Raw genomic sequence first — 15,999 nt, 5'->3', positions numbered from 1 at the left:
CATACAACAAAAGAGAAAACAAAGGTAAAACAAACAAAAACACAATTTAAAGAAAATCTTGAGGGCGCAACCCACATGCGTATATCACTAAGGCCCCTTTCACACGATCGGGCCGTTCATGTCCGTCTGTCAGTTTCGATGGCCATTACTAGTAAAAAAAATGTATTTATAAAAATGTCATAAAACTATCCCCTATTTTGTAGACGCTGTAACTTTTGCGAAAACAAACGCTTATTGCGATTTATTTTACCAAAAATAGGTAGAAGAATACGTATCAGCCTAAACTGAGGAAAAAAATGTTTTATTATATTTTTGGGGGATATTTATTATAGCAAAAAATATTGCTTTTTTTTCCAAAATTGACGCTCTTTTTATTGTTTATAGCACAAAAAATAAAAACCGCAGGGGTGATCAAATACCACCAAAAGAAAGCTCTATTTGTGGGGGAAAAAAAAAGGACGTAAATTTTCTTTGTGAGCAACGTCGCACGACCGCGCAATTGTCAGTTAAGTGCCAAATCGCAAAAAGTGTTCTGGTCTTTGGGCAGCCAAATGGACCGGGGCTGAAGTGGTTAAAGAACAGTGTAAAAATAAAAAGTAAAAATTATTTTTCGTCATATGAGAGTATCGCATGCATATGAAAAAACGGTGTTCAAACTACACATGTGAGGTATCACCGTGATCGTTAGAGAGAGAGCAATAATTCTAGCCATAGCCTTCCTCTAAGGGCCCTTTCACACGGGGTCAGTAATGATTTGCCTCCGTGTGTCCGTAAGCTCAGCAGGGATCAGTTCGTAAAATCCCAGCTGAGCCGTCGGCTGACAGGGCAGTCCCCGCACACTGTGCAGGGACCGCCCTGTCTTTTCTCCGCTCTCCCCTATGGGGGATCGGATGAACACGGACCGTCTGTCCGTGTTCATCCGATCCGCAGGCGGAAGAAAAAAAAGAGATTTTTAATACAGCTTACCTGTAAAATCTTTTTCTTGGAGTACATCACGGGACACAGAGCGGCATTCATTACTATATGGGTTATATGGAGTACCTTCAGGTGATGGACACTGGCAATCTCAAACAGGAAATGCCCCCCCCTATATAACCCCCTCCCATAGGAGGAGTACCTCAGTTTTGTAGCAAGCAGTATGCCTCCCAAAATGGTCCTCAAAAGAGGGGTGGGAGCTCTGTGTCCCGTGATGTACTCCAAGAAAAAGATTTTACAGGTAAGCTGTATTAAAAATCTCTTTTTCTTTATCGTTACATCACGGGACACAGAGCGGCATTCATTACTATATGGGATGTCCCAAAGCAATGCTTACAATGAGGGGAGGGAGAACATCTCCAAGACAAAAGGATTTAATTTAGAGAATACTCAAATCATAATAAATCCAACTTAGTTGAGAAAAATAATCTTAAATTTTAAATTTAACTCAAAAAAGAGGAGCCCCCGGAATCCGAGGGTCTCAAACTGCAGCCTGCAGCACTGCCTGCCCAAAGGCTGTATCAGAATTCCTTCTTACGTCCAACTGGTAGAATTTTGTAAACGTGTGGACAGAAGACCAGGTTGCCGCCTTGCAAACTTGAGCCATAGAGATCTGGTGGTGTGCTGCCCAGGAGGCGCCCATGGCCCTAGTAGAATGAGCCTTTAATGATACTGGAGGAGGCAACCCTTTCAAGCCGTAGGCCTGAGTGATTAATTGCTTAATCCACCTAGAAATGGTGGACTTTGCAGCTGCCTGCCCCTTCTTGGGCCCATCCGGTAATATGAACAGCACATCTGTTTTCCGGATCTTCTTTGTAGCTTTAAGATAGGCCTTCATGGCCCTGACGATATCCAAGGTATGCAGCAACCCTTCCTTTCTGGAAGTAGGTTTAGGGAAGAAGGATGGTAATACCAAATCCTGGTTCAAATGAAAACTGGATATAACCTTCGGTAGGAAGGAAGGATGAGGGCGGAGAACGACCCTGTCCTTATGAAAAATAAGATATGGTTCCTTACAGGATAAGGCCGCCAGTTCCGATACTCTTCTTGCGGAAACTATGGCGACCAAAAATACTAACTTCCTTGTCAGTAAAACTAAAGGAATTTCAGCCAACGGCTCAAACGGTTGTTTCTGTAAAGTTGACAGAACAAGGTTTATATCCCACGGGCAAAGCGGGGATTTAACTGGAGGTTTAATACGTAAGACCCCTTGAAGGAAGGTCTTAACCAGCGAGTGGGCGGCCAGCGGCCGCTGAAACCACACTGACAGAGCAGAAATCTGTCCTTTGATTGTGCTTAATGCCAATCCTTTATCCACTCCTAGCTGGAGAAAACTTAAAACTCTATCAATGGTGAATTTGCGAGGAAGCCATAGCTTGGACTCACACCAGCCTACATAGGCCTTCCAGACCCTGTGATAAATCACCCTAGAGACCGGTTTCCTGGCTCTGATTAGGGTAGAGATTACTTTCTGAGACAGACCTCTACCCCTGAGAATCAGGGATTCAGCTTCCAGGCCGTCAAATTTAGATGCCGTAAGGCAGGGTGGAGGATCGGACCTTGCGATAGCAGGTCTGGCCGTAGAGGAAAAGTCCAAGGGTCTCCCACTACCATCTTTAAGATTAGTGAGTACCATGCCCTTCTGGGCCATGCTGGAGCTACCAGGATGACTGGTATGTGCTCCACCCTGATCCTGCGCAGCAGGCGGGGTAGTAACTGAAGCGGGGGAAACGCATAAAGAAGTTTGAACTGATGCCAAGGGCAAACCAGCGCATCGGTTCCGCAGGCCATCGGATCCCTTGAGCGGGACATGAACCTGTCTAGCTTCTTGTTGAGTCTCGATGCCATGACATCCACGTCCGGCACTCCCCATCTTTGGCAGAGTGCTTGAAAGATTTGTGGATGCAGGGACCATTCCCCCGGCCATAGAGTCTGGCGGCTTAAGAAGTCCGCCTGAAAGTTGTCCACTCCGGGAATGAATATTGCCGATATGCAGGGCACATGAGCCTCTGCCCATAGGAGAATCAAGCTTACCTCTCTCTGAGCGGCTTGACTCCTGGTTCCCCCTTGGTGATTTATGTATGCCACGGCCGTGGCATTGTCTGATTGAATTCTCACCGGGAACCCCTGCAATTTTGACGTCCAAGCCCTGAGGGCTAGTCGAGCAGCTCTGAGCTCCAAGATGTTGATGGGCAACTGCTCCTCTAGCTTTGCCCAAGTACCTTGGCGAGTGCAACCATCCAAAATTGCTCCCCAGCCTGTCAGGCTGGCGTCTGTGGTCACTATCTTCCAAGCCACTGGGCTGAAAGATCTCCCCTTCAGTAGGTTCTGAGGGTCTAACCACCAACACAGACTTTGTCGGACTCTTGATGAGAGCGGCAACGGGATATCCAAGGCCTGTGGCCTTCTGCTCCATGCTGACAGGATGGCTGCCTGCAGGATGCGGGTGTGACTCTGGGCGTATGGTACCGCCTCGAATGTGGCCACCATCTTGCCTAGTAACCTCATACATAGGCGAATAGTCGGTTCCTTTTTGCTTAGAACCAGTAGGATTAATTCCTTGATGGCTTTGACCTTCCTCAGAGGTAGAAACACTCTTTGTTGTTCTGTGTCTAATCTCATGCCGAGATATTCCAACTGCCTTGTGGGCAGGAAAGCTGACTTTTCTCGATTTAGGACCCAGCCGAACTTCGAGGTATTGGACCGTGAGGGCCACTGCTCGCTCCAGGCCGGGAGACGAGTGATCTATGACTAGGAGGTCGTCCAGGTATGCTAGGATCGTGACCCCTTGGATCCTTAGTTTGGCTAGGATTGGAGCTAGGACCTTCGTGAACACCCAGGGGGCCGTAGCCAACCCGAAGGGAAGCGCCACGAATTGGAAGTGACGCGAAGCCACCATGAAGCGTAGATATTTTTGATGTGGCTGATAAATTGGAACATGAAGGTAGGCGTCCTTTATGTCTATGGACGCCATGAAGTCGTCCTTTTGGAGTGTGGCAGCTGCTGACCGCACGGATTCCATCCGAAATGAGCGGATCTTTAGGTATGCATTTACCATCTTTAGGTCCAAAATTGGCCTGACATCTCCATTGGACTTCGGGATGATGAATAGGTTGGAGTAGAAACCTAGTCCCTGTTCCAGGACTGGTACCTCTACTATTACTTCCTGGGAAGTAGATGATTTAATGCCGACATTAATGCGGCTCCTTTCTCCGGATCGTTTGGAATCCTCGACTCCTGGAAATGAGGAGGAGGAAACTTTAGGAAATCTAATTTGTAGCCCGTGGCCACGGAAGACCGTACCCACTCGTCGGGAATGCTGGCTTCCCAAACCTCTGAAAAGAGTCGCAGCCTTCCCCCCACCTTCGTGGGTGGGGGCGCCCCTTCATAAGGGCTTGGGGGCTGGTTTTGCGAAACCACTGCTTTCTGCCTCTAGTAGCCTGTCCTCGAGACTTGCTGTTGAAGCCGAAGTTTGCTTTCGCAGGAGGCCGTCGATACTGTTTGGCATTAGAGGGCCCCTGCCCAGGGGAGTACTGTCGTTTAAACGCAGGCCCCTGAAACTTCTTCTTAGTTGGCAAGAGAGTACTTTTGCCGTTTGAAATGGTCTGAATGTATTTATCTAGGTCTTCTCCGAAGAGTCGTCCTCCATAGAAGGGAAACCCTACCAGGAGCTTCTTGCATGGGGGCTCGGCCTCCCAGCTCTTTAACCATAAGAGCCTTCTCATATGGATAAGGGATAACGATAAACGTGACGCTTGCTGGATAGAATCCTTAATTGCGTCTACTGTAAAACATATGGCCCTAGGGACATCCGAAAATTCTTCTGCCTGCTGGGCAGGAATAAGTTTAAGCATCTGCTTAATTTGATCCGATAATGCTTGAGCAACCCCAATCGCAGCCACAGCTGGCTGTACTACTGCCCCTGCCGTAGTGAAGGAGTTCTTAAGTAGTGCTTCCAAGCGTTTATCAACTGGATCCTTGAATACCTGTATGTTTTCTACAGGGCATGTTAACGACTTGTTAACACATGAGATGGCTGCGTCCACTGCAGGAGTAGCCCATTTCTTGGAAAATTTATCTTCCATAGGATATAGGGCAGAGAATCTTTTAGGTGGTAAGAAGATTTTATCTGGCTTGTTCCAATCTTGGAACAAAACTCCCTCTAATAGAGGGTGGATCGGAAACACTGCATTGCTTTGAGGCGCCCTCAGTGAGCCCAAAGCTGAAACCGTCGATACCTGGAGATCTGGTACTGGCAAGTTGAATGCATTATGGACCAAGTCCGTTAAGGCTTGAATCCACCAGCCCTCCCCTTGGGAGACTGCTCCAGACTCCTCTGTATCCGGATCTTCGATCCCTGAACCTACTTGGTCCTTGTCCAAGAGATCGTCCAATTCCCCTGAGGAAAGGACCTCCTCTTCTGAGGGTCCACGCTCGGGCGACGGAGATCTAATCCGTTTACTGCCCCGCATAGCTGTGGCTATCATTTTTCCCATTCTTTTCTCCATCTCTCTTAAAGAGGTGAGTAATACCTCGTCCGTGACCATCTTAGGGGTGGACTGACCCGCGCCAGCTCCAGCCCCAGATCCCGATGGCCCCAAGGCTCCCTGTGGGGAAAGCAGCGGCATAGCTTTGTCCGAGACCTCAGACTCTCTGGGGGAATCCCCACCTCTTGTACCCTCTGACCCGGATGCCATGGTACAATACCGAGGTACACCTGCTACCTATTGGTACTTGGAACTATAAAAGTTAATTGCCCAAACACCTGTTTGGGGGATAAAAAATGCTTCCTCTCCCCTAGATGACCTTTTTTTTTTTTTTTTGTTTCAAATCCAGGAAAGAAAAATCATTCTGTCCCCCTGAGTAGTATTGCAAGAAAAACTATGAGATGGAAAGAAACAGCCTATTTCTAGGCTTGAAAACAGTCTTCTGAAGACTGCAATATTCTTTTTGGCCACTGTGTGTCCTCGGCGCCCCGTGCTGCCGCTCTGGTCTTTCCTCCCCAGTTCCAATGTATCGAATGCTGTTTGGAACGAAAAGGAAGGGCCGCCCCTTCCTTAAACCACTGACCCGCCCTTCCCCCCTCAGCTAAACGGCGCGAATTGCGCCTATAACACGTGAACGCGCGCGCGCGCCCGCCGATGGGGGGGGGGGTTGGGGGGAAGGGAGCCTCTCAGCTCCAGCTGGAACCACGAGGAGGTCAGCGTTTTGCCTGCTTTGCAGGCTCTGAGGAGGAAGACTGATGGAGCATCGCCTGGAGGCTTGCAGGTAAGCATAGCTCTCTGACACACACATACACTTTATATTACACAGGCCCTACTCAAATGCTTTTCCAACACTACAAGGGAGGTCACTTCTTATGGGGAAAAAATACACATAGAGCCATCCTATCATTAAGATATGTGACTAGTTTGCCAGATGCAGCGCATAACTTTAGGCATGTCCCCTGTGACCCCCCAGAAAAAACCTGCTAAGAACCAAGTTCCGCAAGTTTTCCCCTCACTTACCTGCTCCATGCCGCAGGACTTTGCCAAGCAAGAGGCCCAATCTTCCCCCATCTCCGTGGGGATGTCTAGACCTTCAGGCCCTGGGTTCCTATGAAGGATCCACTGTCCTGGGCCCATATAGCACTCTGGCAACAGAAACATTAGGCACCCAAAGGTTTCTAAGTTCTGGGCCCAGGGTCCAGCTCTCTAAAAAGAAAAGCATTATGGGCTATACCCCAAGGGTTTGGGGTCCGGTTACTGACCACTTTAGCGCTGAGGCCTTTGGACAGAACCGGTTAGCTCACCTAATCCCAAGGATGCGGAGGCAAGCTAAACCATGACCAACACCTAAGACACTGGCGTAAAAACTGAGGTACTCCTCCTATGGGAGGGGGTTATATAGGGAGGGGCATTTCCTGTTTGAGATTGCCAGTGTCCATCACCTGAAGGTACTCCATATAACCCATATAGTAATGAATGCCGCTCTGTGTCCCGTGATGTAACGATAAAGAAAAAAAAGGATTTTCTTCCGTCCACAAAATTGGATCTTTGCGGATTACGGGTGATTACGGGTGTCAGCAGATGTTCATCCGCTGACACCCGCAATCACATAGGGACCAATGCATGTCACGTTTTCATCCGCAAACGGGTGGATGAAAATGCGGATATATGGTCCGCACATGTGAAAGGGGCCTAACTCAAAACATGCAACCTGTAGAATTTTTTAACCGTTGCATATGGTGATTTTTTTTAAAGATAAAAGTTTGTCGCCATTCAACGAATGGGCTCAATTTTGAAGCGTGACATGTTCAGTATCAATTTACTCAGCAGAACATCTTCTTTTTTTTTTATATATAATAAAAGTGCACTTGTAAAATCACTGTGCAAATACAATGAGAGAAAAAGTATTGCAATGACTGCCATTTTATTCTCTAGGGTGTTTGAAAAAAAAAAAAAGAAGATATATAAAGTTTGGGCTGAAATCGGACCTGAAACAGTGAACCAGGGCACACAGGACCCCTGCTGTGAGCCGCATATGTATTAGGTGTGCGACTTTCCAAGATGCTCTTTTTATACCCAATCATGTTACTGACCAGTTCTCAACTAACCTAGTTGCAAAATGTACTTCCAGCTTTTCCTTATTAGTACCACTTATTTTGCCAGCTTTTTGTTGCCCTGTGACAAATTTGTTTAGACATGTTGCTGCCATCAATTTCAAAATTATCTTTTATTTTTTTTCTTAAAATAGTAATTTTCTCAGTTTAAATATTTGATATGTTTTCCATTGTGAATAAAATGTTATTTTTTTTAGATTCGCCAACAATTGTATTCTGTTTTAACACATTTTTTGGGCTAGGGGCTGTAAAAGGAGAGCCAAGGAGCAGAAATCTGCATTCAGTTTTAAAGTGGTATATTTATTTTGAAAGGTAATCTGTACCAAAGCATTATGGAGGCCACTGCTCACTTTTCCTTCTGAAAATTCTAGATGCCTGGCTGTGAAGCCAATTCACTGGCTTTAATATTTTGTCGGTCACAAATCTGAAGTATGCAGGTCCTGAATTCTGACTTTTGGTCATTTTCAGGTCAGCACTAGCAGCGCGTTTCTCCTCATACAGACTTTTTTTTTTTTTTTAAGTTCCTTTAAAAGTAATATTGTTGGTATAATTAAATAGCTAGGTGGTTTACTTTAAAAGTTATTGGTGGTTGATCACTGAAGTGACTGCTCCAGTAACACCCACTGGAGCAATGTTGCCAACATACCAGATTTAAAGTTACTGACACAACACCCACAATTTACTGGCAGAGCTAAGTTTTTACTGGCAGTTACAAAATTACAGTTTTAAGTGCAAATTCCAGGATTTAGGCTACAAATCAGCACAATATGCAAATAGCAATGTGATTTAAAGGTAGATATTAAGGCAAAAAAGCATATTCTTTTCGATATAGTAAGTAGCTCAGGGACTCAGGAGGGCAATACATTAGAACGGGTAATGCACACATGAAATTGACTAGCAGGCACTTGGATGGTCTCTGCCAGCTCCATGCGCAGTTTAAAGAAAGTCACTTCTTGGTCATTTGCGGTTTGCACTTTTAAGTGGCGGTGTTTAAACTTTCACTGGGCAAATTGCAAAGCAAAATTTTTATAGATATATATATATATATATATATATATATATATATTTTATATAAATACACCCCTAACTGTCCTTACTTCAGCAAAATACATTTTGGCTGGTTGCTTTGGAGTATTGCAGTTTGCCCCTAGCTGGCCCCTCCTTGCACAGTTCACTATAGAAAAAGCTTGGTTTGTATTTATAATAGTTTTACCTCTTCCTCAATTGCAAAGAGTTTCACAATGTTCTTGTGGTTAAGCTTTTTCAAAACTTCAAACTCCCTTGTTTGAACATCCGCAGGACGAAGGAAGCTCAAGTTATTAAACACCTTGACAGCATATAAATCACCCGTTTTCTAAAAAATAAAAAGTAAATATATATGTTAACGATATCCACCTTAAATACTTTTAGAATACATAAAAACATAGTCATTTAGACCTGGTTCACACTAGTGCGATTTCAGTCACACAGAATCACATAATGGAAATCACATTGTTTATAACAGTGCTTGTTCACATCAATGCAGCTCCATGCAGTGTGATTTTGGGAAAGGTTCCTATACGACTTTGGCACAATTACAGTGCAGATTTTGCCCCACAGAATATGCATCTAAAAAACAAACACAAAGTCGTACTACATAGTGGCACAAAAAAATCGTATCAAAGCCGCGGTAGTGTGAACCTAGCCTGAAGCAAACATGGAGCAATTAACTGCAGTTAGAGATGTATGTGAGCTTGTCTTTGTTCAGAGGCGAACATTCACCCCTAAGCGCAGGTAGTTGCTCCACCCTTGCAGCTTTGGACAGTATCAGCCTGTCATCGATTTGTACAGCCTTCTGGTTTGTGGCTGATCAGGGAAAAAGTGGCCATACTTGCCATAAAGATACTTTAGGTGGTGTAAAGCCATAATCAGCTATGTACATTAGCCCAAAGAAGCTATATCAGGTTTTTATTGTGAAAATTCACCACACTATACTACACAGAAAAATGTGGACCCCTGTTTAAGGGCGGGTGCATAAATGGTGGTGCCATGAGACTCCAAAAAACTGTAAGAAAAGCCAGCATTTGCACTTCGTAAATAACCCCCTATATGTCCCTATAACAAAGCTCACCACTATTAGTTAAAGCCAAACTTCAGCTTCCATTTTCAGCATTCACTCCTTAAATCAAGTATTCCAGTTGGTTTTATGAGAAGAAGGATGCTATTCCTCTTCTCCAGCATTGGCATTGTGCCATAGGCCTGTGCTCACATTCTATAGCATTTTACAATAGCATTCTATTTTGAGCCCAGGCTGCACAATGCTAGCCCATGGGGCAGGTCACTGGCAGGCTGGATCATAGGTAGGATTTAGATAACACTGGGCATCCTTCAACCCATAAGGGGATTGAAGCTTTTTGACATAGAGGAGTGTCTGAGGGATAAGGAGTGTCAGGACGCCCACTAACACACAGCTCCTTTCTCCATCTGCAAAGTAGAGAGTGTCCTGACCCTCCTGCTTGCCCCCTCCCCCCTCAAGAGGCTTTCTCCACACCAGGGAGAAAGCCTTGCATTACAGTGTTGAGTTACAGACGGAAGAACAGGAAGTGAGGCTTTCTCAGAAGAAATAAGGACATTTAAAAGCAAAATCGAAGGATGACTGCACTAAGGTAAAGGAAGCTATTTAGGGAAAAAAAGGTTTTCCTTTACAACCCACTTTAAATGACATAGAAATAACATTCCCCAATGGGACACAAACATTGTTGTTGAGGTGTGATCAAAAAAGAAAAAAAAAATCTCCTCTTCCTCTTACTGGAAAAAGGCACATTTGTGTTTACATACCAAAATGATTTCCTGTACACCTAAAGTACGCAATCACACATGAAAGAAGGGGGGGGTAGAAAGAGGTGAGGCAAGAGAGCACATTCATTGTAAGTGGCAATTCAGCCAACACAGTTTACCTTATTGCGTCCTCGAAACACATTGGCAGTTGCTCCTTGGCCCAGAATGTCAGAGAGCAGCCACAGATAATTTGCAGTGCTCTGCATCTTGCTTGGTCTTTAAGACCTTTATTTTCCTGAGAACAGATTAACATTAGAATTAGTTACAATTGGACAATGACATTTTATTTAGTAAGTGTTTCCAAGCTGCAGGAAAAACTACAGCATTCCCTTGACCTGGAGTAACCAGGAAGCCAATGCAACTAAAACCTATAGTCTATAAATTTTGCGAGATAAGAGTGCTCTGTCAACAACCGCCACAGTGGCATTTTTTATAAACAGGGAAAAAACCTAATGCTGCTTACAAAGACTTTTAAGGCTTTATATATATATCAATGATACTGGTAAGCAGAAAGGCCCCTCCAATCTTCTTTGTTCCTCACTAGATTCTCCATCTGCATTCACTGCAACATCTGTGGCCTCAAGTGATAAGGTAGGAGATAGGGATTTCGAGGCCTGAGTATGACTTAAAGTGGATGTAAACCCACTCTCATCCTTTCTAAACCCACATATACGGATCCCTCATGGGATCCGTACATGTGAAAGGGGCCTAATGGTATTTCCAGGAACCTTCCAGGACAGCTACTTGAGAGATGATTGGCTCCTCTCTCTACAGGAAACAACTCAGATACCATTTAAAAGGCCCCTCCCTTTCCTCTGACCCTCAGTTGTTTAGAAGATCAAGTAAACCTCCACCAAAAATTTTTTTTTTTTAAACACACATACATATACATATATATATATACATATACATATACATATACATATATATATATATATATATACATATATATATATATATATATATATATATAAAAATAAAATAAAAACACCACCAGGTGAAAAGGTCGACCAGCGAAAAGTAGAATAGGGTGGTAACATAGAGGCTGTCCTGGAAATACAGTTACTGGTAAGTCTAACGGGGGTTTTCCCCCCCTCACCTTCCAGGACAGCTACTTGAGAGGATAAGCAAGATACTATACCTTAGGGAGGGATCACAGACTGAAGCACTTTCCTACCAAAGGAGAGGCCCTGGCTGGAAAGCATCTGAACTCTATGTTTTACAAATGCAGGAGAGGAGGACCAGACGGCAGCTTTAGAAATTTCTTCTCATGATCCCCCTGCTCTTTCTGCCCATGGTGTGGCAATTTATTTCATTGAATGAGCCCTAATTCTAGAAGGAAGGATGCGACCTGACGCTTTGTATGATTCACAAATAGCTTCCCTAAGCCACCTAGAAATAGAGCTTTTAGACCCCTTCTTGGGGCCACTGAATAACACTAACAGCTGGGAGGAACTCCTAAAACCACTGGATTTCTCTAGGTAAAGCAGAAGACATCTCTTTATGTCTAAGAGCCGGTTCACACTGGGGCGACTTGGGATCCAACTTGAAGTCGCCTCAAGTCGTCCCAAGTCGCGCTGTCGAGAAAAACAATGCAAGTGAATGGGAGCGGTGTTAATACACACGACTCAAGTCGCTCCGACTTCAAAAGAAGTTCCTGTACTACTTCAATCCGACTTGTAGGCGATTTGTACCCATTGATTTCAATGGAAGTCTGATCCAAGTCTGATCACTGTCTTATCTGAAGCGACTTTCCAGGAAGATAACATACATTTCTCAGGCAAACCTCTCCCTCCCCCTCCCTCTCCCTCTCCCTCTCCTAGAGCTGATTGTTGTTTGATTGGCCACTGGAAAGTCTCCTGTCCTGGAGACGACTTCAAGTCATGTTGTAAATCGCCCCAGATCGCCCTGTGGTTCATGTTCAAGTCGTGTCGGAGTCGCCTCTGAAAGTCGCGCTGGAAGTCGTGTCGCCCTAGTGTGAACCGACTCTAAAAGACTAAATCTTTCCTCCTCCGTGTTCTTGGGAGAGGTACAGAAACTAGGCAGGACTACATCCTGGGACCTATGAAAGTTTGAAGATACTTTGGGCAAATAAAAAAAGGATCAGGTCTAATCACTACCCTGTCCTCTAGAATCCTCAGGAAGGGGTCTTTACAGGAAAGGGACTGCAGATCAGAAATCCTTATCTGACGTAATAGCCAAAAGGAAGGAAATCTGCAAGGAAATACATTTCAGGGAAGCCTCTTGCCAAGGCTCAAAAGGAGCCCTTGTTAGAGCATTTAACACGAATGACAGATCCCAGGGAGGCACATGTTTGACGACCTTGGGAGCATGTCTAGATCTGGCTGAAAGGAACCTCCTGACTAAACGATCTTCCGCTAGTTTCTTGTCTGAAAACAAAGACAGGGCCGTAACCTGAACCCTAATGGCGCGTTTTTCAGGATGAGAAAAATGCAATTTTTTAAACTGGTCGTGAAAAACGGTTGTGTGTATGCTCCAGGGCATTTTTCTTGACGAGAAAAATGGGCAAATTTTTTTTAGAATCTGCTCTATTTTTTCTCATCGTGTGTACGCTTTAACGAGGGGGGGGAACGCGCATGCTCAGAAGCAAGTTATGAGATGGGGAAATTAGCAAAAGCAGTCCAAAGGGTGGCGCCACTTGAATGGAACTTCCCCTTTATAGTGCCGTTGTACGTCACCCCACTTTGCTCGAGCATTTTTTTTTCACGAACGTGTGTATGCAAGGCAGGCTTGAGAGGAATCAAGACAAATCACGTCGAGAAAAACTTCGTTTTTTTCATGACATGAATAATGGTCATGTGTATGTGGCATAAGGGTGCTGACAGATAGTCCTTTTTCTACTCCCTTGTGCAAAAAGTCCAATTTACAGGGAGTGGAAAGAATCTAAACCGGATTTCCTTTGCCAGGAAATACGTTTTCCAAACTTTTCCATAGATTCTCCTTGTGACCAACTTACAGGTAATGAGGGGGAGAGGAGAACTGCAGGTAATGAGGGGGAGGAGAACTTTTGCTCGAATCGCTTAGGTGGCGAGAGCGGAAGTGCAAGCTTGGTACCTGTCAAAAACTAGGTACTTGCTTGCCCCCTCCCCCCAAAAAAAGTGAAATGTAAGGGGGTCAGGAGTCCTTAACCACCTCAATACCGAGCACTTTCATCCCCTTCCTGCCCAGGCCATTTTGCAGCTTTTAGCGCTGTTGAACTTTGAATGGCAATTGCGCAGTCATGCAATCCTGTACCCAATGAATTATTAATCATTTCTTCACACAAATAGAGCTTTCTTTTAGTGGTATTTAATCACTGCTGGATTTTTTATTTTATTTTTTTTATAAAAAAGAAAAAGACTGAAAATTTGGAAAAAAAAAAGTTCTCTTGGTTTCTGTCAGTTCATTTTTGAATAAGTAATTTTTCTCCGTTACTGATGTGTGATGAGGCGGCATGGTGGGCACTGATAGGTGGCGCGGGCAGGCACTGACTGGCATCACAAATGGGCAGCAATTGGAGGCTTTACTGTATTCTGTAAACCTGTCCGGTATCCCCTGCGAGGAGATGCCACTGATTAGCTCTCTTCACCACACACTGTCAGTGTGAGGCGATGAGAGCCATCCAGCTGTGATTGGACACAGCCGATCACATGGATAAAGAGCCTCATCATCGGCCCTTTACAGAGATTGCGGTTGTGCCATGTCCTAGGAACACGAGCGCGGGAACATCACACGACGTCCATCCAGAACAAAGAGCCGCACTCCTCCAATATCATTTGACGGTGGGCAGGCAGCAAGTGGTTGAAGCGGAAGTTCCACTTTGGGTGGAAATCTGCTTTAAAGTGGGGGTTCACCCGGACATACAACTTTTTACCCTTAGATTGATGCTCATTTTGTCTAGGGGAATCGGCTATTTATTTTTTTTTAAATGGAAGCAGTACTTACCTTTTTAGAGAGCGATCTTCTCCGCCGCTTCCGGGTATGGGCTGCAGGACTGGGCGTTCCTTCTTGATTGACAGTCTTCCGGCGGGCTTCCGACAGTCGCATCCATCGCGTCACGATTTTCCGAAAGTAGCCGAACGTCGGTGCGCAGTATAGAGCCGCACCGACGTTCGGCTACTCGTGACGCGATGGATGTGACCGTCGGAAGCCTGTCGGAAGACTGTCAATCAAGAAGGAACGCCCGCTCCCGAAAACCCATACCCGGAAGCGGCGGAGAAGATCGCCCCTCTACAACGGTAAGTACTGCTCGGATTTTAAAACAACTAGCCGATTCCCCTAGACTAAATGAGCATCCATCTAAGGGTAAAAATACATTTATGGGTGAACTCCCGCTTTAAGGAAGGATCATAATCCTTTTTTGCCCTCTGTGTCCCATAGGGAAAAAAAAGGGGGTTGAAAAAAAATCCCTCCAAAGTGTGAAACATCCCTGGTTGTCACCATTGGTAGGGTCCCCATTGGAAAATGTCCCCTCTATTCCTGTCCTGGAGACGACACAATTTTTTTCCCGCTTTCAATTTCGGTGATAACAAAACGAAAGAAAAAGTTTCCCATTAGATATATTTAACCTCTTTTCTTACCACTATTATAAGGTAGAGTGCTTTAACGTCACTTGCATTCTAAATGCCATGACAGATGACATGCAGGCATGCGACACGGCTCACCACGTATGGTACATCATACAGGTGTGGCAAGAGCTCTGTAGGTAAGTAGTAAGAGACAGTAACAACCTAGCAATAAGGAGAATATATATATATATATATATATATATATATATATATATATATATATATATATATATACACACATACACACACACACTGTGCATGCACTGTCACCATAAAATCCCTCATTACTTCCTCTCTAGGACACAAACAAGGAGTCCTCCATGAAAACACTGCTCCCAGGCCACGCACTATGTACTGTACTCCATCACAGCCCGTACACGTAGAACGTGTGCTCGGTGCCTGGCAGGAAACATACACCGGAAGTAGCCTGTGCCAGGACGGCGGACAGCCCCCGTTACCAACCATACCTGTGTGCCCGGTCTCCGTCCCTCTGCTCTATCACACTTCCCAGCACAGACTGCGGGACTTCCGTATCAGGAGGTCACCTGACCGATTACGCGAAGAATGGGCCCGAACTTGTCCAATTGAATGGCCGCAGTTGTGTACGCGCCATCTTTGTTAAGGGAAGACTAGTTATAGATTAGAAGGATGTTCTGATAGTTTCGTTTCTGATATCCCTGTAACTTGAGAGCGATAGATGTAGGTTTTTTTTTTTTTGTTTTGCATTGAGCTTGGTATGAAATAGTGAGCCTTATATAGTGGTAGTATTGGCTTAGGATGGTGCAGACTGAAAGTGAAAGCTGTGCTGATGTGTGAGGAATTGAAAGGGGTGTGTGTGTGTGTGTGTGTGTGTGTGTGTGAGGAATGGAAAGAGGTGTGTGCTGTGCTTCCTGTTATCAGACGTGTGGTGAGCTCTGCTTCAAGTAATGATGGAACTATTCGCAATTCTTCCACTAATGATGAACTATTCACAATTCCTCTACTAATGATGGAACTATTCACAATTCTTCCACTGATGATGGAACTATTCACAATTCT

At 44.9% G+C, this 15,999-nt stretch overlaps 1 protein-coding gene across 1 annotated transcript in view; it reads right to left on the bottom strand.

Moving 5' to 3' along the window:
- Window positions 1–15,534, bottom strand: part of TBK1 (TANK binding kinase 1) — a 67,648-nt gene extending 52,114 nt beyond the window's left edge. Inside the window, exons 1-3 of the mRNA XM_040344069.1 lie at window positions 15,429–15,534; window positions 10,513–10,628; window positions 8,790–8,930 (exon numbers count right to left, since the gene is read on the bottom strand). Of these exons, the coding sequence (XP_040200003.1) occupies window positions 8,790–8,930; window positions 10,513–10,599 (228 nt within the window). The 5' untranslated portion in view covers window positions 10,600–10,628; window positions 15,429–15,534. The remainder of the gene's footprint in view (window positions 1–8,789; window positions 8,931–10,512; window positions 10,629–15,428) is intronic.
- Window positions 15,535–15,999: the final 465 nt, after the last annotated feature.

This window comes from Rana temporaria, chromosome 3, assembly GCF_905171775.1.
Source record: "Rana temporaria chromosome 3, aRanTem1.1, whole genome shotgun sequence".
NCBI classification, from domain to species: Eukaryota; Metazoa; Chordata; class Amphibia; order Anura; family Ranidae; genus Rana; species Rana temporaria.
Note: the sequence above shows the minus strand (reverse complement) of the source record. Positions and strands in the feature narration are given on the sequence as shown.